This window comes from Thalassophryne amazonica, chromosome 6 (assembly GCF_902500255.1).
Source record: "Thalassophryne amazonica chromosome 6, fThaAma1.1, whole genome shotgun sequence".
In the NCBI taxonomy this organism is placed as follows: domain Eukaryota; kingdom Metazoa; phylum Chordata; class Actinopteri; order Batrachoidiformes; family Batrachoididae; genus Thalassophryne; species Thalassophryne amazonica.
The window spans coordinates 73,674,449-73,702,393 of NC_047108.1; the positions used below are offsets into that span (position 1 = coordinate 73,674,449).

At 39.7% G+C, this 27,945-nt stretch overlaps 1 protein-coding gene across 3 annotated transcripts; it reads left to right on the plus strand.

Annotated features, from left to right (window-relative positions):
• LOC117512426 (cysteine and glycine-rich protein 1-like) lies at positions 1–27,945 on the plus strand. 3 transcript variants are annotated; one of them, XM_034172491.1, is made up of 7 exons: positions 1–270; positions 8,125–8,194; positions 11,688–11,797; positions 19,465–19,633; positions 19,717–19,846; positions 19,923–20,019; positions 27,747–27,945. In XM_034172491.1, the coding sequence occupies exons 3-7, from the start codon at positions 11,689–11,691 to the stop codon at positions 27,821–27,823; spliced, it is 582 nt and encodes a 193-aa protein (XP_034028382.1). In that variant the 5' UTR covers positions 1–270; positions 8,125–8,194; position 11,688; the 3' UTR covers positions 27,824–27,945. The 3 variants fall into 3 exon arrangements, with proteins under 3 accessions (XP_034028382.1, XP_034028379.1, XP_034028381.1); XM_034172488.1 differs by lacking the exon at positions 8,125–8,194 and having other exon boundaries at positions 1–244; positions 11,670–11,797; XM_034172490.1 differs by lacking the exon at positions 8,125–8,194 and having other exon boundaries at positions 2–270.

Below are 27,945 nucleotides of genomic sequence, written 5' to 3' on the forward strand. Positions count from 1 at the left end.
CCCTGTTCCTGTCACCCATAAGAACAGAAGCTCCTCCTCTGTCAAAACCACATTCGCCTCACACATTCACCATCACCAGAAATAAAGTCAAACAGTTGGATCGCCTCAGAAGAAACCACCTTGCTGGTGCAGACTTATAGTGGAACTGAGCCGCCTCCCTCTGTGCACTGCTGGCTTCCTGAACACACCCAGTGCTGCAGTACTCAAAAACTGGGACTCAAACCTAAAGCCTGTGCACCAAAGCTGACTGACAGCACTAACTGACTACAGGTACGTACGCTGCTTTTAGTTTTCACTCAGGGTTTAAAAAGTGACAAACAACTTTCCTTTTTGCTGCTCCCAGAGGTGATACCTTTGTTTGAACAGTTGTGTTGTGTTAGTGGTGTCACATGCTAGTTTGGTTAGGGAGCAGGTCAACAGTAACACGGTGACTCTAAAAAATAACACGCTGAATGCAAAATGTTAAAAGCACTGGGTAACTACTAAGTGCTGTTAGTGTACAGTTTGTACTTGAAACGTTCTTATCCTGTTCCTGAATGCCAAGGATTTCACATTGTGTTTTCCTTGTTTTCAGCTTCCTTTTTTTCTTGCATTCTTGTTCTGCCATCCAACGTGGAACTCTGTCCTAACTTGTCGAAGCATGAAAATGATCAGAAATGCCTCACTATGAACTCGCCTTTATCAACACACAAGAGCTCAGCTAAAAGACTCAGATGCTTCACAAAAGCAAAAAACAAAAGAAAACTAAGCTCTGTCACTGGTGTGAGAAGTATTTGTTGGGCACCATGTATCCAACTGTGCCAAATTCAGTGAGGTGCCTCTTTGAGCATGAACGTTTCACCTGTTATGAGAAATATTTCTGAATTGGACCTGGAGTATTTCATAATTCTACCATTGTTCTAAAAGTGTTAGCATTGTTAAAATTTCCCAAATTTTTGTGTGTTTTTAGAAAAAAAATGTAACTATAATGGGATCATTATGCTAACAATAAAACCATTTAGGAAATATGCAGCTGAGACAGGTTTAGAGCATTGTGGTACCAGAAGTGCCAAGTAGTCATCCCAAAATGAAAGCTTGATTTTGTCATATGAAAAAATTTCAATTTATTTTTATTTATATAGCGCCAAATCTCTACAGAGTTGCCTCAAAGCGCTTCACACAGGTAAGGTCTAACCTTACCAACCCCCAGAGCAACAGTGGTAAAGAAAAACTCCCTCTGAGGAAGAAACCTCAAGCAGACCAGACTCAAAGGGGTGACCCTCTGCTTGGGCCATGCTACAAACATAAATTACAGAACAATTCACAGAACAATTCACGGACAAATATACAAGAAATGCTATTGGCGCACAGGACAGGAGGATCGCCAACACGAACACAACTCCCATCTCTGGATGGAGCTGCACCTTAAACAGAGAGAAAAAACAGAATCAGGCATCAGAAAGACAAAAAATACCGTATAATTTGCCAGCATTAAACAACAAGAAAAACAGAGAAATACTAAGGTGATTGCCGGCCACTAACCCTAAACTTCACTAAAAGACCCAGAATTTAGGTAAAGTTGAGGCCGCGGCCCGCTCCAATTACTAATAAAATGAATTAAAAGAGTAAAAAGCGTAAAACAAAAGTGTACCAGTATGCTAGCCATATGAAAGGGAAAATAAGTGCGTCTTAAGTCTGGACTTGAAAGTCTCCACAGAATCTGACTGTTTTATTGACGCAGGGAGATCATTCCACAGAACAGAGCAATGATAAGAGAAAGCTCTGTGACCCGCAGACTTCTTATTCACCTTAGGGACACAAAGTAGTCCTGCACCCTGAGAACATAAAGCCCAGGCCGGTACGTAAGGTTTAATTAGGTCAGCTAGGTAGGAGGGTGCCAGTCCATGAATAATTTTATAGGTTAGTAGCAGAACCTTAAAATCTGATCTCACTGGGACAGGAAGCCAGTGAAGGGATGCCAAAATGGGTGTAATGTGGTCAAACTTTCTGCTTCGTGTCAAAAGTCTGGGTGCAGCATTTTGAATCAATTGGAGACCCCTAATGCTAGACTGCGGTAAACCAGAAAATAGAACATTGCAGTAGTCCAATCTAGAAGAGATAAATGCATGCATCAGGGTCTCAGCATCAGCCATAGACAGGATGGGACAAATCTTCGCTATATTTCGCAGGTGGAAGAAAGCAATCCAATCCACTCCACTTTATTTATATAGCACATTTAAACAACAGAACAGTTTCCAAAGTGCTGCACATAAAAATGATTATACAACTATACAAAACAATAAACCCACTCAGATACTAATAAATAAATAAACATAAAAACAATAAAACAATAAATAAATAAAACACTAGGCCAAAGACAACAGAGGACCATACAACTCATGCAGAGCTAAAAGCCAGAGAATAAAAGTGGGTCTTCAGACGAGACTTAAAACACTCCATTGTGGGGGCTGTTCGAACGTGGAGAGGCAGAGCATTCCAGAGTCTGGGCCCAGCCACAGTCCTAGTAATATTTCTAATGTGGAGGCCAAAGGACAACGAAGGATCAAAAATTACCCCAAGGTTCCTCACTTTGTCAGTGTGATGTATGACACACGAGCCGAGGCTGAGCGTTAACTGGTCAAATTGATGCCGATGTCTCACTGGACCAAGAACCATCATTTTAGTCTTATCAGAGTTTAAAAGTAGGAAGTTTCTAGACATCCAACTTCTCACTGCTGCAAGGCAGTCTTCTAAGGATTTTATGTGAACGAGATTACCAGCAGTTACTGGCATGTATAACTGAGTATCATCTGCATAGCAGTGAAAGGTAATCCCAAAACACCGCAATATGTGCCCAAGGGGTGCTATATAAAGGGAGAAAAGCAGGGGGCCTAAGACAGACCCCAAATTTCATGTCACTAAGGTTAGAGGTAGTGTTACTGTACAAAACACAGTGAGAACGACTGGTCAAGTATGACGTCAGCCATGCAAGGGCACTCCCAGTAATCCCAAAATGATTTTCCAGCATATCAAGTAGAATATGATGATCCACTGTATCAAATGCAGCACTGAGATCTAACAGCAACAGAACCGTAGTGGTGTCCGAATCTATTGTAAGCAGAAGATCATTCACCACTTTAGTGAGAGCCGTCTCTGTGGAATGATATTTTCTAAAAGCAGACTGCAGTGGCTCAAAGAGATTATTCTCAGTAAGATAGTCTACGAGCTGCCGTGACACCACTTTTTCCAGAATTTTAGAGAAAAATGATAGATTTGATATCGGCCGATAGTTTGTCAATACACTAGGGTCAAGATTAGGTTTCTTAAGTAATAGTCTAATCACTGCAGATTTGAAACATTTAGGAACAGATTCAGAAGTTAAAGAAAGATTAATAATTTCCAGCACAGTCGGCCCAAGAGTGGGCCACAGGTCCTTAAACAGTTTTGTTGGTATAGGATTAAATAAACAGGTTGTGCTTTTTGTTGACATTATGAGTTTTGTCAGCTTGCCTAGTGAGATACTATCAAATTCTGTAACTCTAGGTAATACCTCAGTAGTGGCGCCCACATCAATAGCAGGGTGTAGTGGCTGGATTAAGGCATGCCGGGATATGTTTAACCTGATGTCTTCGATTTTCTTCCCAAAGTAATCCAGGAAATCTTGTGCTGTAAAAGGAGAGCAAACTACAGGTGGTTGTCCATGCAAAAGTGTTGCCACCGTGTCGAACAAGAACTTTGAGTTATGCTTGTTTTTGTTGATCAAATCAGAGTAGTAAGTCCGCTTTGTAGCCAATAATGCATGCTTATAGTCTAAGATAGCATCACGCCACGCAAGGTGAAATAGTAGAGAAGCAGGAATCTTCGACTGGACTGGGTTGCTTGACGCGAGGATGTTTCGCTTCAAATCGCAGAAGCTTCCTCAGCTAAAATTCTTGCTCTGGTGGTCTGACTTCTGTATTGACTCTTGTAGAGAAGAATAATCAAGAAGTCACAAAAGCTAGAGTTTTAAACCTAACCAGACCCCTCCTACCGAGAGGCAGACTGCTATAGGCCAGTGACTAAACAATAGCTCTAATTAGCAACTATTGTGCTCTAGTTAGCACCCTCCTAATGACAGGGCAGCTGTCCCCCCTAATGATGGGACGGACCCTCTCTTGATGGCTCCCTTGACGACTCTGCTGATGATGTGCCATGTCATTAGGAGGGTGCTAACTAGAGCACAATAGGTTCTAATTAGACCTATTGTTTAGTCACTGGCCTATAGCAGTCTGCCTCTCGGTAGGAGGGGTCTGATTAGGTTTAAAACTCCAGCTTTTGTGACTTCTTGATTATTCTTCTCTACAAGAGTCAAGACAGAAGTCAGACCACCAGAGCAAGAATTTTAGCTGAGGAAGCCTCTGCGATTTGAAGCAAAACATCCTCGCGTCAAACAACCCAGTCCAGTCGAAGATTCAAGCTTCTCTACTATGGAAACCACCTGGACAACTGAGAGCCTACACAGAAGCAAGGTGAAATACTTCTAATTTTGAATGACGCCATTTCCATTCTTGACCTCTTGCTTTATGCTTGAGGTCACGCAGATAATCACTGAACCAAGGTGCCTGTGATTTGGGGGAGCGCGGTTTTAACACAGGTGGTGCAATCATGTCGAGTGTAGTTTTGAGCACCGAGTTTAAACTATCCACAAGTCTGTCTACTGACTGTGTATTTGTCAAATGTGAAGCTAAGACACCAGGCAGTCTAGCTTCGAGTTCAGTCTTAGTTGAGGAGTTGATGCATCGCTGTAAAGATATATAAGGTTGTTGTTTCACTAAACACGGCAGCGAAACTGTAAACTTAAGTGAGTGATCAGACACCACTGATGTAAGAGGCATGATGTCAATATTCGTGACAGCAATACCTCGTGCGAGAACCAGATCCAGGGTATTTCCACTAATGTGCGTCGAATCCCGAATGCATTGCCGAAATCCTAATGCATCCACTAGGCTTAAAACTTTCCTTTTTGCTAAAGCTTATAGTTAGGGCTGGATCAGGTGACCCTGAACCATCCCTTAGTTATGCTGCTATAGACGTAGACTGCTGGGGGGTTCCCATGATGCACTGTTTCTTTCTCTTTTTGCTCTGTATGCACCACTCTGCATTTAATCATTAGTGATCGATCTCTGCTCCCCTCCACAGCATGTCTTTTTCCTGGTTCTCTCCCTCAGCCCCAACCAGTCCCAGCAGAAGACTGCCCCTCCCTGAGCCTGGTTCTGCTGGAGGTTTCTTCCTGTTAAAAGGGAGTTTTTCCTTCCCACTGTAGCCAAGTGCTTGCTCACAGGGGGTCGTTTTGACCGTTGGGGTTTTACATAATTATTGTATGGCCTTGCCTTACAATATAAAGCGCCTTGGGGCAACTGTTTGTTGTGATTTGGAGCTATAGAAAAAAATTGATTGATTGATTGATCCACAATTTCCATAAATGATTTGCAGAGGGGATCAGAAGGCTTATTTATATGAATATTAAAGTCACCAATTATCAGAATGTTATCTACACTAGTTGACAAGTTGGAGATGAACGCACCAAATTCATCTAAGAATTCAGAATATGGGCCAGGAGGCCTATATACAGTGACAAAGTAACACAACTGATTTTTATTATTATTGAATAATATTATTATAATATAATATAATAATATATAAATTTATTATTGAAAAAATAAAATAAAAATAAGAGTTTGTCCAAGTGTTCATACTCTGTGGAATACGCTAACAGGAAGTGTAAAGTGGTATTCAGTCAGGACAAGGGTACATTGCCCCAGTTCACTGTCAGTTGTTGTACTTGCAACCCCAACCCTTTCTTCATCTGCTGAGAGAGAATAAAAAATACATTTTTAACACTCTGCAACAATAGGTACATGGGCAAACTGCTAGGATTACTCAGTGCAGCCCACATAACTCACAAGGTACACAACAACTTAATGGCCCGGTCACATGGCATACAAGGATTCCTGAACGAAGGGAAAAAATAAGAAAGTCACACAATTCGTCAAGAAAAGGTGGACGAATGAGCTTTTGACTTTTCCCATCACCGAATAGCTTGCGAATCAAGAGCACAAAAGGAACGATAGAGGAACGAAGCTAACGTTGATCTCCATGCTTTAAACAAAAACATGCCTGGAGTGGATCCACCTGCTCTGGGTGCTCGTCCAGAACAACAGAGGGATCATCAGAATCCTCACTGTCTGGTTCAGACTGATGACGTGCTGTGCCGCTGCTGCTGTTGCTGCTCCGTTCAAGTACCTTTGAAAATTAAACAAGCTGTTGTTGTTTCAAATTTAGCAGTTGCTTGTGGCAGGAGCATGGTTTTTATTTTATTTTTGGTAAAATAATTCATTGTGTCCACACAAAACATTAATTCTGGCCTATATAAGGTGCCTGAGCCCATTGAAGCTGACCCCACCACCCCAAAAAAAAAAAAAAAAATCCAAGTAAACAGGCTGAGTTTGCCCCGTAATTTACAACGGTACATGAATGCAGAGGCAGCAGCAACTCTCACAAACCAGCTTCTGCACTGTATGAAAACATTCAGCTGGTTGAATGAAGTTGAAATAATGCTAACGTTACAAAACTAAGCAAATGATAAAATCATTAAGAACAACAGCAAAACGAAATACGGACAAACTGAGGTTTCTGGTGGCATTCGTTTAAATCTTTCGACAGTTTAAAAATCCTGACAAAGCACCAGCTGCAGGAACGAAGCTGTGCAAAGGTTAAACAATGCCAACGAAAGTCAACGAAACTCCAGATTTCTTGTTTCGTTTGGGCTTCATCGCACTTCGTTAAGTGCCGTGTGACCGGGCCTTTCGTAGCACTAGTCATCGTAACAGAGCACGTGGCATCCAACAGCACTCATCCTGTGGACTTATGATACTACACAGAGGACTTTTTGAAAATCCCACAGTCTTAAAATGAGTTACATGATGCACTATTTCAACAAGCTAGCGTAGATGCTAATATGCGCATCTTAAAAATGAAGGCACTTTCACTTGTGCAGACATGTAATTGTAGTACTTTGTGGGTGCTTCAGTCAAAACCCCAAACATTTTAACTATTAAAAAGTAGTTTTAACACAATATAATCCTATTGACTAAAATTATAAATAAACTAAACTAAACTATAAACTAAACTAAAATTGTATAATCAGCTACAGCTAGCACAATCAGCTAGCACTTTGTAATGCTCACAGTAGCTTTTCAGTCACATCTTTCCAATGACTCATTATTAAAAGTCAACACAGAACTACGTGATACAAATGTAGACCACTTCAACTGATAAAACTTCATCAGCACCTGCTTTGTCTCATTTTCTGGTCTTTGTTCTGGAGTTGCAACTATTTGGACACAAAGTCATCTTCAGATAATGACACTCAGCTCCAAGCATCACCAGGTCTAGTTGATTTTCTTGACTTCAGAGTATAAAAACATGAAAAACTCTCGGGACTCCTTTTTTTTTTTTTTTTTTAATCAGGTGCTTGGAAGGTGACAAAGTCAAAGTATTTTTTCTCTTTAAAACATTATGAATATGCATAAGCTATTCCTTAATATACAGTAATCCCGAAAATACCCATTTATATCTGTGTGGTCGTCTACATTCTCTCCAAAAGATGTAAGCTTGGTTTTGACTTTCCTCCAAGTTTGGCTCATGGAATTTTGCCTCACCACTGCTGCCTTAAAGTTAGCAAATTTAACTTTCTTTCTTTACAGTTTGTGTGTCTATGAGGCCGTTTCCGTCACTGTAACAGAGATACAGTTGTCTGACATTCCTCCGAATAATGTACAACATATACTGAATGATAACATACACAACAAACATTGTCACTAGACCCTAAAGACCAGAGTTTGGCTTGGCTGCAAGTCAACCACTGTGCAGGAAGAGTGGACTGAAGCTGACTCTAAGTCATAACCGACCAATTCATGCATGAAATACTCATTTAGAGGCTGGAGCATAATGACTTTCCTAAAGTCAGACCTTCACTCTTGTATCGGAAACAATATTTTGAAGGTTTTGATAAAAATGTTAGAGGAGGATATCAATCCATGTGAGCATCTGCCCCTCTCCACCGCTGGAAAACAGCGTACCAAACCCGTTGCACTGTCTTTGCAGGTGGAAATCCAAGGCGGGACTTGGCTGATGATAGGGAAGTGCGGGAAGAGCTGCTTAGTCTACTGCCAATGTGACCCAGATTTGGATAAGTGGCATAAAATGAATGAATGTTGGAGGATATTTTGTTCATCATTTGTTGTTTGTGTATTTACCTTGGTTCAGAACTGGGTTATGGGGAAAATAAAAAAGCAAAATCAACACAAACATCAAAGGGATTCAAACCACCTCAAGTTTTTGTTAGATACTGGCAACATTAATGGTTGTTCAGATGTCATAATGAGCAGATGTTGTGCTCCAATGTAACATCCAACAATTCTCATGTATAGTTTGTTTTTTGTATGAATCTGAGTTATGACCATGAAGAAAAACGAGATCAGGGTCAGGGTCAGGGTGCCCCCCACCACCATTCCACAGACCAAAACTACTATGTGCTTTTGTTCCTCTGGCAGTATCTTTTCAAGTTTTTTAGATATCATGGAGAACAGATGAACAAAAAGTAAACAAAAATCAATGATTATAATAATAATAATCCTTCTGTGTAGTTGTCATGATGATAGTGACAGAGCAAACTGCATTACTTTTACATCCCAGTCAGTATAACTGCAGTTTGAATGATCCAGAATCAGGATAATACAGTACATTTCACTGCTTCACAGACTGTACATAAAAATATATAAATACAGTTTCATATACAGACAGAAGTTGTTGATGGTGGAGGTCACCATGCAGCAGCATGACACAAATAACCACATATCAGTCTGAGATTAAATACAGAGAGCTGTTACCCACATTGAACACCTTTTTTGTCATCAGAAGCATCATATGAGGCCATGTTGCAACGATGAATCCATTTATTCATTGACTACTAAATTAATCACCAACTATTTTGATCATCTGAGCATCTGGGCCCCATGAAAAGAAATCTCACTGGGCCACCCCCGATATTATTTTGTCAATATTACAATTACATTAGGGGTCTCTTTGGGCCCCTGTCAGTCATGGGCCCATAGAATCCTTCTTCTTATTCCCTTTTTGGCAACCCTGCATCTGCGGACCACAATGAAAATGTTTTCTGCCAACCTCAGCAATCTTTGTTTTTATGTATTTTGTGTGCATAGACTTAATCAATGGATTAACCATTTTAAGTTTTTTTTTTTTTTTAAGCTTAAAATGTCTCTGGAACTTTTTCTAGTTTCTTTAATCTTCTCCAGCACTAACCTGGAAATTTTTAGGTTGTGGACAAACAGACATTTTTAGGATGTGGTCGTTTTGGTCATTAATGATGGATATTTTTCACCATTTGCTGACATTTTATGAGGCGAACAATGAATTAGTCATGAAAATATCAGAATCAAATTTGTCAAGTAAGTTTGCACATACAAGGAATCTGATGTGGTGTTATTGGTGCATAAACAAAAAGAAAAAGAAAAGAAAAAAATACACTTCTGTAAGAAGTAAAAGAGTCAAATAGGCCAAACTATATTCACTAAGTAAATAAAATGGAATGGGACTGTGCAAAGACAGGTGACTGGAGTACACATGTACAGTACCTTTCAGTGCAGGGATACTTACTTACCTACAGGGATAAATACTTAACAGGTGAATCAATAATTAAAATAATCATTAGTTGCAGGCCTAAATTTGATTTTTGTTTATTTATTAGGATAAACTTGGGTGCATTTATAAAAAGAAGTGTGAGTTTGGGTGATAATGTATATTACATTATACAGTTCTGCCATTTGACCACTATGAAAAAGGAACTGACACAAGCTTTTTTAATCTCATTTCCCACCCAATAAACAAACCTACAACTCGAGTCTGTCTAAGTGAACAAGACAAAACAACAGGCTGATATGAGGAGTTGGGGGGTTTGTACAGGCAGGAATGTGGTTTGGATATGTGAGAAGTGAATGGGAGGGTCATGTCGGGAACGCTACTGGGTGGAAACAGGCAGGATTCCAAAACTTTACATCACACTGACTTTAGGCAACAGAGAGTCACATTTTCACATTATTTCCACATTTGCTGCCTCTGGCGTTCAAAACAACACATGACAATGTGAAGCAACGCCACATTAATTTTTATCCAATTAACAACAATGAACAAACAAACAAAAAAGTTCTCTGTTCTTCCAGTACAGATTTGCTTTTTTGTTTTTTTGTTTTTTTTGAAGATACGCACAACAAAGAGCAGGAAATGACTAAACCTGGGCCTGCCATGAGTCAATGAAAGCTACAGGCAGCTAAATTTGGATGATGTTAAAACTGCTTTTTTTAATGCAAATTATTTTAATGGCAAGCTTCGTGGTCAGGAATCTAATAATTAATTTGTTGAACCCTCAGTGTGACTAATGAAAGACAATTCTTCTTCTGCTGTGAAAAATAGATTTGATTACTTTTCTCTGATATAAAATGAGAATAATCTCTCTGTGTAGACAGCTGATGCTGCGATAATGAGGAAAATAAACCATCTATAGCTTCTGTAATATGAAATTTCATCACTTGAAATTAAATTTTGCATGGGACTGACATCATTTGGTCATTTGAAAGTGATCAAGACTTGGTGAGCAAAATGAAACAGCCTATTTCAGAGTTTTAGATACAAGCCTGCATTCAATTTTGAGATTTTTAGATTTATCTCAGTCAGGTTGCCTGGTGAGTGCCGAACTCTTGTTAGATGTTTCTCTGACCTTCTTTAGCATCACTAAATGACCGACAAACAGCTTCTGTCCTACACCTCACTCGCTCCTGTGTTTGATCAGACTCCTCTATGAAGACATTTAAATCTAGATGGCACTCACAGTGTTTACCTCCACTGAAGCCACTGAACACATTTCCCCTCTAACAAAATACCCACTCTAACTTGCATTTATCATTAAGCCTTGTTTCTGAAAAAAATCCATCTATATGTTCATAAAATTTAATCAAGATCCATTCAGAACTTTTTGTGTTCAATGTTGCTATATCTCTAACACATGTTTGTGGATCCATGATCCAGACTATGTTCCATATCAAATCAAAAAGTACATCAATTATTCATCTGCTCACAAAATGTTATTGAAATTCATAAATTAAATTTAATAAATTTTTGAATTAAGTGTTCCTGAGAGCTTAAAATATCTTCTGGAGTCTGGATCTTTTTAAGTTAAATGTTGCTATCTCCCAAACATTCTTCTGGATCTCAGTTCCAGAATATTTTTCCAAATCACTTCCAAAATTGAATCACTTATTTCCCAGAACATTATGTATCTGCTCAGTAAATTTCATAGAAATCTGTTCATGATGTTTTGAGTTATCCTACTAAAAGATAAACAGATAAGTGGCGGTGAAAACAGTATCTTCTTGGTGGAGGTAATTACGTATGTTACTTATTTCACTGCAATTTCAAGGAACTGCTATTTATAAGAGAACATATATATATATATATATATATATATATATATATATATATATATATATATATATATATATATATATATATATATATATATATATATATATATATATATAAACTGTACACATTTAAAAGGTGTCTGTGTGTTTTCTTATGTGTATATGCTACAGAATGCCATTAGGAGGAGGAAACAAATGTGGCAGATGTCAGAAGACGGTCTACTTTGCAGAAGAGGTACTGTGTGATGGGAGGAGCTTCCACAAGTCCTGCTTCCTGTGTAGTGAGTCAGTTCTGCTGCTTCCTATGATTGTCTGAGAACTTTGTGACCTTTACTCTTATCAATACAGTGGCCCTGAAATGCAACGATAAACATCAGAGGGAGAAAAAAACAAGTTAACAAATCATGAAATGCAACATTTTACAAAGCAAACTGAAAAAACTTTGTTATACTTCCACAAATGTACTTGTTATTTGAGTATGTTGCATGCAATTATGTACAGCTTTTCCCCTGATGAGAACCAAGTGCTGGTGTATAAGACTACTACAACAGTAGGTATTCTGCCAGTGACCAGACATGAAATTGTATCAAACCTCAGAAAGTACAGAAAAATGTGTGCATGTGTGTATATATGTATATATATATATATATATATATATATGTATATATATATATATATATATATATATATATATATATTCACTGGTCATTTCCTTAGGTACGCCTCTTCAAACAGCCATTAATGAAAACAAACAACCAGCCAACCATGTGACTGCATTTTGGCATGTAGAGTCTAGATATGGTCAAAGTTTCAACCATCCATCAGAATGGGTTGTACAACCATCTGTTGGGTCAACAGAGTGGTCCAAAATCGAAGAAACGTCCAGAGAGTGGGGTCTCGCTCTGGGTACGAATGCCTTGTTGCTGGCAGATGTTAGAGACGAACAGCCAGTGTTTCACGATGATAGAAATCAACAAGTAGCATATCAATCCTTGAAGAAGATGAACCACAGCAGCAAAAGACCACACCGGGTCCCTGTCCTGTCAGCTGGGAACAGTCAACTGAGGCTACAGTGGGTGAGGCTCACCAAAATTGGAAAATTGCTGCTTGGTCTGAAGAGTTTTGATTTCTGCTGTGATACTGAAATGGGAGAATTTGGCATACACCGCATGAAAGCATGGATCTATCCTGTTTTATATCAACAACTAGCTGGGGTACCCGGCGCTGCCCGGGTTAACCTGTTTTAGACATAAGCCACATGCCAGTCATTTTAATCAAAACAATTGCCCAACATTTGTTTTTGTAATGCTGATGTCTTATAAATATAATAGTTAATGGGCTAAAGTTTGTATGGCAGAACTATAAGAGGTGGACTCCCCAAACTAAGTGGAAATGGTTAAAAGACAAACACATTTGAAGTCCTTCATGCAGACTTTGTTTTGCAATCAAATTTATAACAAAATCACAGACAAAAGGTAGGTAACAGTAAATGTAAATATCAATGAATCAAACTTGAGGTAGTGGTGTATTTCACTGTTTTTACATTGCAATTTTACAAACATAAAATGAATGTATTCAGACAGGAAGGCAAACTGGGTTGTACAGGACAATCAGGTGCTTAATAGTTGAGAACATAAAGTAGCTGAAGGAAGGGATTAAATAAACAGAGATGGCCAACACATATACAGGGCTGGAAATTTGAATCTGCCTGGTCATACCCTCAGCCTAAGCATGTTGTTGTTTTGCCGAGTGTGCTGTGGCTGTGCTGTGCTGAGTGCGCTGTAGAAAGGGTTTAAATAAACAGAGATGGCCAACACATACACAGGGCTGGAAATTTGAATCTGCCTGGTCATACCCGCAGCTGGCTATTTTGGGGGTAATTTTCAGTTCAACTTTTTAAAAAATGGTACCAGTTTGTTCCCCATGTCATGAGGATTCAGAATATATATAGTTTTTAGGGCTACATATTATAGTTTGGGAGTTTATCCTGGACAGACAGACAGACAGACATACCCTTTATGTATATAGATTCAGATTGCTGGTGATGCTGTAGCAAGTGTGCAATGATATCTTGTCAATATTTACTGAAATCTCTGAGGAATGTTTCCAGCATCTTGTTGAAGGTATACTGTGAAGAATTAGGGTTGGTAGGGTATGCACTGATGTAGAATCTGACAGAATTTCAAAACTGCCGGGTAACTGATGAACCCACTTGATGAATAGTCCCATGATCTTTACCACTTTAGTCTTTGGACAAATTGGTCACAATGATCACTGGACTTTATGAGTACCTGGATGCTTTGGTCCACTGTCTCTCACTGTCCTCTGAGCGGCGATCAACAGGCTGAAACGACCAGATCATTTCCAAACTGAAGGTTGTGTTGATCTGGGACGTTGTCTGACTACCAGAGAAATGGCAGAAAAGGTGGACATCAGCACTTTTCCGGCACATTCCACTGTTAAAAGAGATTTTGTCATGAAAACAGGAGCGGAGGAATTCACCACTGAGCCGCTAATGGCGCAGAACTAAAGCACCTCCGTGTTGGTCTCACAGGACATGTGACATGCCCAGATCTTCGACAATTTCTCGGATACTCACTCGACTGAAAAGCCACCCAAAGCCGTCTGAATCTTCGTTCAGACATTTTCCTGACAATAAAAATCCGCTGAGGGGGCTGGACCACTCCTCCCACAAAGCGTGCACACAGGCGAATGACGCAACCGATAGGTGTGAAAAAACTCACGCATGCGCACGAAGGTTCAAGCTTGGCTGATGCAATCACACGTGATTCAAATCCATATGGTTTTTGCAAAAAATAAAAAGGTCGGATACTTTTCCAACAGACCTCGTACAAGGCAAACAAGTATTTTTATGTCCTCACTTTAAAGATTAAAAATATTAGTCTGTTTTCCTTCATATTTATGTTTATGATTGCACACTTCACTGACTGCACAGTTTATCTTTAACAGTTTCGTGTTAATAAAGCACTTAAAGCTTTACGTATAACTAAATGCGCACTCTGCGTGCATCGCAGAGTGTGTGCACGAGCAACTCCAGCGGTCACTGGGAGCCCCTCTGTTTTTCCTTGGAGATTTCAATCATTGTAAGCCAGAGTCCGTGTTGGCAGGATTTGATCAGTATGTACAGTGTGACACACGGAAAAACAAAACTTTGGACAAATGCTATGGAAATGTGAAGAACGCCTATGTGGCCAAACCCAAGCCCCCCTGTCCAATTCAGATCATAACACTGTACATCTAATTCCCTCTTACAGATCAGTGTTCAGGACATGTAAGCCAGAACACAAAACAGTTAAGATATGGACAAATGATACAATGGAAGCACTTAAGGGATGCTTTCTTTGCACAGACTGGTCCATCTTCCACTCACTAGAGCTTGATGAAGCAACTGACACTATTAGTGATTACATGAATTTCTGTGTAGACAGTCGTGTTGATAAAAAAGAGGTTGTTGTGTATCCAAACAACAAACCTTATATAACTAAAGAAATTAAGCAGTGCATAAACAAGAAGAATCGGGCTTTTAGAGAAAAGGACAGAATTGGGTCACAAGTTGCACAAAAAGAGCTTAAATATCATCTAAAAAAGGCAAGGCAAAAGAATAAACAGGCCATGGAAAACAGCTTTCATGGGTCAAACACCAAAAAGCTGTGGGACATGATGAGGATGGTCACAAATATGAACCCGGCAAAAACTCATATCACAGCAATTGATGAACTCCAAAGAGCCAATGAGTTAAATGACTTCTATCTTAGATTTGATAATCAAGACTACTCAGAGCAATGTCACAAGCTCCTTCAAACATTGCCAGACACTAGGGCAGCCCCTTGGGTGGAGATAGACCCTAGTGATGTGCAGCACCTTTTTAAGCGTCTGTGTCCAAACAAGGCAACAGGGCCTGACAAGCTGTCAGCTTTTCTATTAAAAAGCTGCACAGAGGAGCTGGCATCTGCCTGGACTCCTCTATTTCAACTGTCCCTGGACACGCAGACAGTACCAGCTCTATGGAAAGTGTCACATATAGCACCAATTCCCAAAAGACCTGGTACTACTGCAAATAACGACCTGCGCCCTGTGGCTCTAACATCTAATGTTATGAAATGCTTTGAGAGGTATGTTGTCACTCTGCTGGAGAAGGAGGTGGCACCACAACTGGACACTTTTCAGTTTGCCTATAGAAAGAACAGGAGCACTGAAGATGCAGTTCTAAGCACGGTTCACTTTGTCTCCAAGCACCTTGAGAACACAAAGGCCTATGCCCGTATTTTATTTGTTGATTTTAGCTCAGCTTTTAATACAGTGCAGATCTATCTACTTTTAGAGAAGCTTTTTAACATGGGTGTCAGTGCATTTTTAATCAAATGGTTTTACTCATTTTTAAATAACAGAACCCAGCGAGTAAAGGTGAATGGTACATTGTCAGAGGTCAGAAGCTGCAACACTGGTGTTCCACAGGGCTCTGTGGCATCGCCTGTACTTTTTGCACTTTATACTAATGATTGCAAAAATACACATGAAAACAATTACATTTTGAAATATGCAGATGACACGGCCATAGTGAGCCTTCTGCATAAGGACACTGACATCTCCTCATACCACAGTGAAATACAGCAGTTCACTCAGTGGTGTGAGAGGAACTGTCTGCTACTAAACACCAAGAAGACTCAGGAAATGGTGCTGGATCCAAGAAACATCTGCCAGCATGACCTTGTCACAATAAAGAACACCACCATCCAGCAGGTGTCTACCTACAAGTACCTGGGGATCCAGGTGGACAGCGCCCTCTGTTGGAAGCCTCATGTGGACTTTCTGTGCTCCCGCCTGCAGCAGAGGCTTTGAAGGCTGAGGCTGTATGGGGTGAGCACAAGCATTTTACTTGTTTTTTACTGAGCCATGGTGGAGAGTCTGCTCAGGTACGGGCTCATAGCCTGGTTTGGGAATATAACAGCTCAATCAAAAAACAAGTTAGCAAACATTCACAAGACAGCAATGAAAATTATTGGACTCAAACAATATCCCACAATTCAACACATTTATGAAGAAGCAGTGATGAGGCAGGCCAAGATCATCTCCACCGACCCAGATCACCTGCTGTTCCCTGAATATGTGCTGCTGCCATCAGGGAGGAGACTGAGAGTGCCTCAGTGCAGGAACAACAGGCTGAAACTCTCCTTTGTACCAGCCTCTATCAAACTCTTAAACACAAAGCACATTAGCACTTTACTCACCCAAAAACTGTTTTGTTTTGTTTTTTTTTTAATGTTTGTGTTTGTGTTATTTGTGTTTGTCTTTGTCAATGTCTTTTAATGCAACTCTGTAGTACTTTGCCCAAGACAAATTGCCTCTTGGGGACAATAAAGTTTATTCAATCAGTTCAATCAATAAATGTTTGTTGTTGTTTTTTTTCAAAATTAAATATACAACTCCTTGGGTGGTGGTAGCGACCCCGAGGAGCCGTGGTGGGCGTCCTTTATTTTCATTTCTGAAAGGTGGCAACCCTATCTCATGGGCCACTTTATTAGGTACATCTTGCCAGTACCGAGTTGGACCCCCTTTTGCCTTCAGAACTACCTTAATTCTTTGTGGCATAGATTCAAAGAGCTGTTGAATCTATGCCAGACCAACAACCATGCCACATTCAAAGTCACTTAAATCTCCATTCTTCCCCATTCTGATGCTCGATTTGAACTTCAGCAAGTCATCTTCACCATGTCTAGATGTCTACATGCATTGAGTTGCTGCCATGTGATTGGCTGATGAGCTATTTGTGTTAAAATCAAATTGAACAGGTGTACTTAATAAAGTGGCCAGTGAGTGTATTTCATTGTCTGTGGGCACAACATATGCCCATTGTTGGTATATATCAAAATTAATTTCAGCAATAGAAACACATTTCTGTTTTCCAAACAACCATGTGCAATGTACTATCTTATCCATAATTGTATATTAAACAAATAATGAATGTTTGTGAGTTCAATGGTATGAATATTTCATGAGGTGAAACTGGAACAAACCATTCAATGAGGCGAAGCAGAGTTGAATGGTTTGTTCCAGCTTTCACCGAATTAAATATTTGTTCCATTGAAAGAATGTAAAAACATTCATTATTTGTTTGTATAACGGTTAAATAGATCCTTGTCATTTGATATTATATTCATTTATAAACAACAGAAAAGGGACTTACATTTTGGGGTTCCACTGCTGCTAAAGTCCAACACGAACTTTAAATAGGAGAACAAATTGTGACGTGTAATCCAAAAAAAAAAAAAGATGCCAAAATTGCGACGATGTAGTCCATCATGCTGTGCACTGACTTCGTGTACTTCCATAAAAAAGACTTTGTGTAGTTCCTCAGTCCAGCGGAAAATCACGTCAGCTTTTCAGCTTTTTATCCAAACAGCTCTTCATGCCTAAAGACAGCTTCCAACGGAGTGTGTGTGTTAGAAGAACTAGCACCATCAAAACGTCTTCCGTCAGCAACACAAACTCCTCCATGTTTGTTTTAAAGCTAAGCGACGTCCCGCTTGTGCGCACATGTACATGCAAAAAAAGACTGTGTACTTCCTCAGTGCAGCAAAAAAAATCACATCAGAAGTTAGTCCAGCTTTTTATTCTAATTTCCTCCTAACAGACGGCTTACAGCGCAGTGGATTTATTTTGTGTGTGTGTGTGTGTGTGTGTGTGTGTGTGTGTGTGTGCGCAGAGTGCAATGGTACCAAACATATGGAACCAAATTTTCACACTAAATAGAACCAAATTGCACTCTAAATGCAATGCAACACAACACAAATGAGACCAAGAATACACGTCACGTATCATACAAAGCACCAGAATCCACTCAGCCATTATATAAAACAGTATAACTGTACTAACAGTCAACCTTTTGTATTGTCTACTGACACTGTATATTTCAAGATTGCTACCATCTGCTACATTGTCAGAGGAATTAAAGGACCCCTATGTATTCTCAGAGGGTTCATCCAGGCCTGTCAGAATAGTAAAACATTTACTTTTAGAAGTACTTCTATATAACACTCAGGAAGCATTGTCTATAGACACAAGAGAATGCTTTGAACAAGTCAATTGTGTCATTTCTGATGTTGTAAATCTGAAAAACATTGCTTTCAAACATTTTTTTCATCAATATATCATTAAATAGCCAAATAACCATAAACCAGTTAAAAGTTTATATTATGATGAAATGTTAGAGGGATTATATCTGTCATATATCACACACACACACACAACTTTGTTCACTGGAATACTTCTGAAATGACATTTTGGATGGCATCCTTTGTCAGTATTATAGGGAAGTTAAAAATAATATCTCTGGAAAATTCAGTGCCTGATAGAGTTGCATTTTTCAGCTGCAACTAATGTTTGCAGATTTCACCACAAAATAGAGATACGTAAAAGACAAAAGATATCTACACAAGGTTTTCAGGGACAGTACGTTTTAGGTAGTTCCTGTACCAGATTCCATCAAAACTCACTCACTCAATCGCTTACTTCAATTAAGGGTCACAAGAGTCATCAAAACTGTTTGGGATCATTTTGAAAAAAGCTGATACACACTTTTTGTATTATTTGTTACACCTGATTGTGGAAAAAAACGAATGTTTATTCCTTAATCTGGGGAGTTCTGGTTTTCATAGTAAATTATTTCCAAGTGTGTTCTTCTTGGCCTTCACTTGAAATGCATGAGTTCATGGAGTTCTGAGCAGAACTATTTGTGTCCAAACATTCTTGTGATGGAATTTTGATGAGAACGCGATTTAAAAAAAATAAATAATACAGCTCTGTAAAAGGAAACAATTCGGAGCCAATCAAATGACTCTCCTCAACAAAATATACAAAAAAAAATTCAAGCAATAGCATATCTGTGTGTTTCTGTAGCTACAGTATAATTTGTGTGTGTTTTGTACAGCGGTGTGTAGGAAGTTACTGGACAGCACAACTGTGACTGTTCATGAGGAAGAAATCTACTGCAAATCATGCTACGGCAAGAAGTATGGGCCAAAAGGCTATGGTTATGGCCAGGGAGCAGGAGTCCTCAGCATGGACAAGGGGCAGGCCTTGGAGACTAAACCTGAAGAGTGAGAAACACATACACACAGACGCACACCGCTTCATCTGTGCACATCGTTATCCACACGTTTTCCTTTGCTGTCTTTGTCAGACCAGCTGCTGACCATCCAACCAACAACCCGAATCCGTCCAAGCTGGCACAGAAGTTTGGTGGGTCAGACCGATGCTCACGCTGTGGTAAAGCTGTTTATGCTGCAGAGAAAGTGATTGGAGCTGGGAGTGTAAGTATGCACACGCACGTGGGTGCATCTGCAGAAGCACTTTTTAACATAATGTAGATCTTCTGCTTGTTTGCAGTCGTGGCACAAGGCTGGATGTTTCACCTGTGCCTCGTGTGGGAAGGGCCTTGAGTCAACTACACTGTCTGACAAAGATGGGGAAATCTACTGCAAAGGTAAAACTACACAGTCCCAAGCATCAACTAGAAGGGCACTCAGTAGAGCACATTGTCATCCTTAATCCCATAGTCACTGAACTTTGATCCAGATCGTGACTTCTATCTCAATGATTAGTATTTAACTGATTGCAGCCGTGGATGTTTTAGTCTGATTACTGATCTTTGATCCTCACAGCTGAACTTTGATGCTGATTGTTGAATGTTTCTTTCAATCATGACTTTGATCATGATTTAAGTTAAATTATGGTCACTGACTTTTTTTTCTGATTGCTGTACTTTGACCTTCAAGTCTGGGAGCACACACTTGTGCTGTGCTTCACCACACCCACGACACCACGGAACCACCCTGGGACCTGGATAGCAACCACCCACACAGACACTCTGATCAGATCTTTCATCATGATAGTGATTTAATGCTGACCACGGCCACTGACCTTTCATCCTGATTGCTGAACTTTGATCCTGATATTTTATTGTAATTCCTCATCCATGACCTTCAAACATTTTGGCTGCTGATCATACGTTCTTAGTATCTACCGTTTATCCTGATTACAGTATTGCAGCAATCTACATCAAAGTCCGACATTAGAGATCAAAGTTGGGATCAACGCGAAACTTTAATAGGTCTTTCCTTGGCCCGTGCATAGCAGCGGTCTTAAAACTGAATATGCACAATGGCTGAGAGGAAAGCAGATGTAATTTTATTCAGATGTGCGACAAATTAAGTGGACTGTATTTCTGTAATGTTTTGCCTTTAATGTATGGGAGAGTTTGGGTTGTCACCACTCAGTGTTTTTAGTTATTTAGTTCTGGTGGTAAAAGTGTTTGGTGGAGCAATGGTGAATTATTAAACTGTCGCACAACTTGTGCTACAGGTTTACCCTAACTACTTTCAACATGTCTTTTCACGTTTGGTTATCTGCTTGTTTTAATGTGTTCCACTCTATTTTTCTGGAAATTCCCACAGAGATAAAAAAAAAAAAAAGAAATAGTATTAGGGTGATTCTTTAACTACGGGCACTATTGGCCTTGTAAATGTAATTTCCACCACACCATTGCCTTACAATATAAAGCGCCTTGGGGCAACTGTTTGTTGTGATTTGGCGCTATATACATGTGCTCTGATGTCACTGTTTATCTCCATAGAAACTACCCAAACAATATTTCATACAAACTGTTTAAAGGGACATTACAGTGTTGTGGAAATTACAGCAATAGTGTGGGACAACTACATTTTGTTTAAAAAAAAATCAATCAATCAATCAATCAATCAATTTTTTTATATAGCGCCAAATCACAACAAACATTTGCCCCAAGGCGCTTTATATTGTAAGGCAAGGCCATACAATAATTATGTAAAACCCCAACGGTCAAAACGACCCCCTGTGAGCAAGCACTTGGCTACAGTGGGAAGGAAAAACTCCCTTTTAACAGGAAGAAACCTCCAGCAGAACCAGGCTCAGGGAGGGGCAATCTTCTGCTGGGACTGGTTGGGGCTGAGGGAGAGAACCAGGAAAAAGACATGCTGTGGAGGGGAGCAGAGATCGATCACTAATGATTAAATGCAGAGTGGTGCATACAGAGCAAAAAGAGAAAGAAACAGTGCATCATGGGAACCCCCCAGCAGTCTAGGTCTATAGCAGCATAACTAAGGGATGGTTCAGGGTCACCTGATCCAGCCCTAACTATAAGCTTTAGCAAAAAGGAAAGTTTTAAGCCTAATCTTAAAAGTAGAGAGGGTGTCTGTCTCCCTGATCTGAATTGGGAGCTGGTTCCACAGGAGAGGAGCCTGAAAGCTGAAGGCTCTGCCTCCCATTCTACTCTTACAAACCCTAGGAACTACAAGTAAGCCTGCATTCTGAGAGCGAAGCGCTCTATTGGGGTGATATGGTACTACGAGGTCCCTAAGATAAGATGGGACCTGATTATTCAAAACCTTATAAGTAAGAAGAAGAATTTTATCTATTCTAGAATTAACAGGAAGCCAATGGAGAGGCCAATATGGGTGAGATATGCTCTCTCCTTCTAGTCCCTGTTAGTACTCTAGCTGCAGCATTTTGAATTAACTGAAGGCTTTTTAGGGAACTTTTAGGACAACCTGATAATAATGAATTACAATAGTCCAGCCTAGAGGAAATAAATGCATGAATTAGTTTTTCAGCATCACTCTGAGACAAGACCTTTCTGATTTTAGAGATATTGCGTAAATGCAAAAAAGCAGTCCTACATATTTGTTTAATATGCGCTTTGAATGACATATCCTGATCAAAAATGACTCCAAGATTTCTCACAGTATTACTAGAGGTCAGGGTAATGCCATCCACAGTAAGGATCTGGTTAGACACCATGTTTCTAAGATTTGTGGGGCCAAGTACAATAACTTCAGTTTTATCTGAGTTTAAAAGCAGGAAATTAGAGGTCATCCATGTCTTTATGTCTGTAAGACAATCCTGCAGTTTAGCTAATTGGTGTGTGTCCTCTGGCTTCATGGATAGATAAAGCTGGGTATCATCTGCGTAGCAATGAAAATTTAAGCAATACCGTCTAATAATACTACCTAAGGGAAGCATGTATAAAGTGAATAAAATTGGTCCACAATCACAACAGTTGTATGACATTGAATACCCCAATTATGTTTTGATTATTTTACTGATATTTTATTCAGAGATATTTTAAAACATTAGAAAAAATGTTTTTTTACCATTCATTTTTATCATTGAAGATCAAAAGTCTGGGTGTGGGACAAGCACAAAACGGCAATATTTGCATATAATGATGCTGGAAAAAAGGTGAAAAAGTCATCATAGACTACTAGAACGAATTTATTAACACACTTTCATTGTAAAGATAACTATAAAAGTGTGAAATTTCCCCTTTTTTTCTGTTTTTCATACAATATGATCAAAGGACATAATAAGTGCCCGTAGTCTAAGAATCACCCATTAATCAAACAAATAAGATTTTGAATTGAATTGGATCCTGATTTGCCTCAGAGTTGAATCATGTTCCTGACCCATTTCTCCATAACAGAAAACCATATTCTACTTTTTCAGTTATCATGCGCAACCAACAAATGGTCAACCAGGATTACCATCACTAAATAACAGGCATTTTGTTTGTTTGTTTACTTTCATCGAAAGGTCCCTGTGAAGTGTAGGACTGGAAGTTTGTAATGTCACAAGGAAGGTTCTCAAAGTAGTAGTAAAGAAATCAAAAGAAAATATAACTGGTTTTAAAAGAATTTGAATAAGATATGTATTAAAATTTAACTGACATTTCCCTGATCCAACGAGCGATTATGCATATAATATACTCTACTTTTTTAAGTTAACATATAGACAGACATATGGGAGACAAGTCATTTTCTCAACCCTCCTCAGTCAGTTGTTACAGGTAAGAAAAAATATAATTAACTGCACTATATTGAGCAGGTGTGCCTTTTTTTAAATTAATTAATTAGTTCATTTAAACTTGCCAGATCAACATGCAGATCTGTTGTGGTGACTACAAGCAAAACAGGAAAATTATTATCTGTATTATAATAGCCATGTTTGCATGCTTGTGCATGGCTTCAATCGTGGAAAAACTGGGGAGAGCTGACATTTGTCATTTGGTTTGCTGACGTATTTTGGGTCAGGGATGAATGCTGCGAAAAGGGAAAGTTGAGAGGACTAATATTTTTGGAGAAATCAGCAATACGAGGTCTGTGATGAAAAAAGCGGTCCTTTTTATTTTTTTCAAAAAATAAATGGATTTGATTCATATGTTTTTACGTCAGACATGCTTGAACCCTCGTGCGCATGCGTGAGTTTTTTTCACACGTGTTGGTGCCTGTGGGCAGGCCTTGAGTGAGGAGTGCTCCACCCCGCCCGTCGGAATCTCTTTGTCTGAATAGCTGCTGCGGACGGCGCGCGTTGCTTTATCAACATTTTTTTCTGGACCTGTGAGGGATATCTGAGTGGACACTATTCGAGAAATTAAGCTGGTTTTCGGTGAAAAGTTTAATGGCTGATGAGAGATTATGGGGTGTTTCTGTCGCTGTAAGGACTTCCCACGGAGCGGGACGTCGCGCAGCGCTTCCAGGCGCCATCGTCGGCCTGTTTCGAGCTGAAAACATTCTAATTTAAGGCTTAATTCACCCAGGACGTCGTGAGAGAACAGAGAAGATTCAGAAGAGGCCGGCATGAGGACTTTATGCGGACATTCCACTGTTTAAGAACATTTTGTAATGAAAGACGTGCGCGCAAATTCGCCGAGTCGTTTCTGTGACGACTCGGCGAATCTGTGTGCGCCGAGACAGGAAAAACACCTCTGTGTTGAAAACCATTTGTAAAATTCAGGCGGCTTTTGATGGCTTTCAACAAGTGAGTAACTGAGAAATTGTTTAACAGCTTGGGCATGTTCCAACTTGCCCGTTAAGGTTTCCAACGGAGGTGTTTTTCCTGTCGCGACCCCCCGCGGCCGGGTGCGGCCCGACATGCGACTCTGCCCGCACGTTCTTTCATTACAAAATGTCCGTTAACAATGGAATGTCCGAATAAACTCCTCATGCCGACTTCTTCTGAAAGTTCTCTGTTCTCTGACGACTTCCTGGATCAACAGAGCCTGAAATGTGGAAGTTTTCAACGTGAAACGGCGAGACGCTGCTGCCTCGAAGCGCAGATCGCCATCAGGCACCGTGGGCCATCCTTACGGCGACACTACCAGACCAAAATCTCTCATCAGCCGTTAAAATTTTTACCGAAAACCAGCTGAATTTATCGAATGGTGTCCACTCAGTTGTGCCTTACAGTTTTTGAAAACATTTTTATCAAACAAAGCAGCAGTCTCTGAGCCATTCCTAAACAATGAAAAAACGACGAGAGGGTGGACGACTCCTCACTCAAAGACTGCCCACAGGCGAATGACGTAACCGACAGGCGTGAAAAAAACTCTCGCATGCCCACGAGGGTTCAAGCATGTCTGATGTAATCACACGTGATTCAAATCCATATGGTTTTTGAAAAAATAATAAGGTCTGTTACTTTTATCACAGACCTATTAGCTAATGATAGTAAACAATGGGTGTTGTGCTGCAATCCACCATGGGAGTTGTGGCTTTTGGGGTTTTAAATGTTGTTATTGTGGTTCATGTTAGTTTAACAGTGTCATAAGTGTTATTGATTTGTGTTTTGTAGTTCAATTAGTTTAGTCAGTTTCGTTAAGTATCATGTTGCCTTTACCATGAGTGAAAAGAGTATTGCTTTTGATGACTTCCACCACTGTTTCTGTTTCTGGGTGTGTAAACATAGAAACACCTGCTTGGGGGAGAATGCATAAAAGTAAAAATTTCTGCATGTGTGCATATAACTTCCATCACAGACAAACTGGAGAGAGCTGACATTTGCCGTTTGGTATGCTTATGTATTTTGGGTCAAGGATGAAGGCCACCAAAACAGAACGTTGACAGGACTAATGTTTTTGGAGAAACTACAGATATTAGATAACAACAATGGGCACTGATAATTACATTCTGGACTCACACATGAATCCAGCAGGGCAGGGTAGATCACCAATATATTAAAAGCGTGTGTGCATGAGTTTATTGAGTAAGTACACAATGTAATTGTAAATACATGTATGCGCAAGAAAGTGAAAACACGTATTTCCATTGTGGTCCATTTATAAATCAAATGACAAAAAAGAAGTAAAAATAAAGTAATAATAACTCTAATAATAATAATAGTGTGTATATGATGACAACATCCTAAACAATTTATAAATACATTAAGACAGTAAATTAACATTAAAAAATTACATAATTAACAGGAAATAAAAGGACTGAGTTCTTCTAAAAACTGTTGAGGTCTAAGGTTCTAAAAACCTTCTGGACTCACACACCATTCCAACTCATAGAAACTTTGCATAATTTATTACCACACTTGAACCCTATTTTATAAACACTACCCAATCTAGAGCCCGTGGATCCCCATGGGCAACATGTTATGTTATTATTATATTGGATCGATATCTATTTGATCCTATATGGAACTTGGCAGTAAATCATCTGTTCTTCCTCAGCTCTTACAAGATGAAAAGCTCAGTTATTACTGGCATCATACAGTGAGCCCAGAAAGTATTCACAGGGCTTCACTTTTTCCACATTTTATGTTATGTTACAGCCTTATTCCAAAATGGATGAAATTCATTTTTTCCTCTCAGAATTCTACTCACAACACCCCATACTGACATGAAAAAAGGGTTCTCCTCTCTCCACAGAGGAATGCTGGAGCTCTGACAGAGTGACCATCAGGTTTTTGGTCACCTCCCTGACTAAGGCCCTTCTCCCCGATCGCTTAGTTTAGATGGGAGGCCAGCTCAAGGAAGAGTTCTGGTGGATCTGAACTTCTTCCATTTGTGGATGATGGAGGCCACAGTGCTCATTGGGACCTTCAAAACAGCAGAAATGTTTCTGTACCCTTTGCCAGATTTGTGCCTCGAGACAATCCTGTGCCTTTCCAAATAATTTCGAATCAACTGTATTTACCCCAGGTAGACTCCAATTAAGCTGTAGAAACATCTCAAGGATGATCAGTGGAAACAGTATGCACCTGAGCTCAATTTTGAGGTTAAAGGCAAAGGCGGTGAACATTTATGTACAGTTGATTTCTTAGTTTTTTATGAATTTGTAAAAATAAAAATAAAAATTCACATTGTCATTATGGGGTGTTGTGTGTAGAATTTTGAGGGGAAAAAATAATCCATTTTGTAATAAGGCTGTAACTTCCAACAGAAGTTTAATGTCTATTATTTAACATATGTGTTTAACTTATGTTGACATTGAGTGCTCTTGCATGATGCTGTAAACCTCAGTCACCTCAGAAAATTATGTTGTCATAATTGAATTTCACTGAATGTCGTGTGAGATGTGATTTTTTTATTATTATTCTGCAAAATACACCTAATTGAAATAAGCAGATATAGAAAATGAATGAACTGTGCCGCCAATGTTTTCATAGAAGGCTTACATTTTAAAATCTACAGATATTTTAGAACATGTTTCAGTGTATCGATCTGATTGACTGAAACGTTCTAAAATACAGATCAGTGCTGTGTCTGAGGCCCTGCAGACACTGTTTCAGACTATCATGAGGAAGACAGCGCTAAGTCCTGAGACTTCAGTCAGTTTACACTCCTATCCTCAGCTATGATCATGAGCTTTGAGTATTGACCGAAAGAACAAGATCATGGATACAAGTATCGGAAATTAGGTTCCCCCATAGGGTATCTGCTCTTACACTCAGGGACAGCGTGACAAGTTTTGGGAGAAACTCCGCTGTTGCTCCTTCACATCAAAAGGAACCAACTGAGGTGATTTGGGTATCTGGTGTGGATGCCACCTGATCATCTCCCTAGGTAGGCCTTCCAGGCACATGCAACTGGAGGAGGACACGGAGAAGACCCAGAATATGTTGGATATCTCCTAGCTGGCTTTGGAACACCTAGGAATCCCTCAGCAGTCGTTAGAAGCCCTAGCCGAGAACACGGAAGTACGGAGAGGGCTGCTTATTCTGCTCCCACCATGACCCAAATAATCAGCAGAAAATTAATGAATGAATGTTTCAGCTGAAGCTCGTTTTTAAGAGACACATTTACCTGCAAAGCTCTTTGTTGCTGCCATGTTGGCTGTGAGTCCGAAGGATGGAGTGCTGACATTTTTAACCTTATCTCTCCCTCATTTTCAGCATGCTATGGCAAAAACTTCGGCCCCAAAGGATATGGATATGGACAGGGTTCTGGGACACTGGCGCACACTCAGTAAACCAGTGGGAATGCTGGTTCTTTAAAACAACGCAGTACTGACTTCGGCCTGCAGAGGGCAGACACGCGCCTGAAGATATGTTTGTTTTTTGAGCTCTGCAGAATAAATCTCATATCACAATG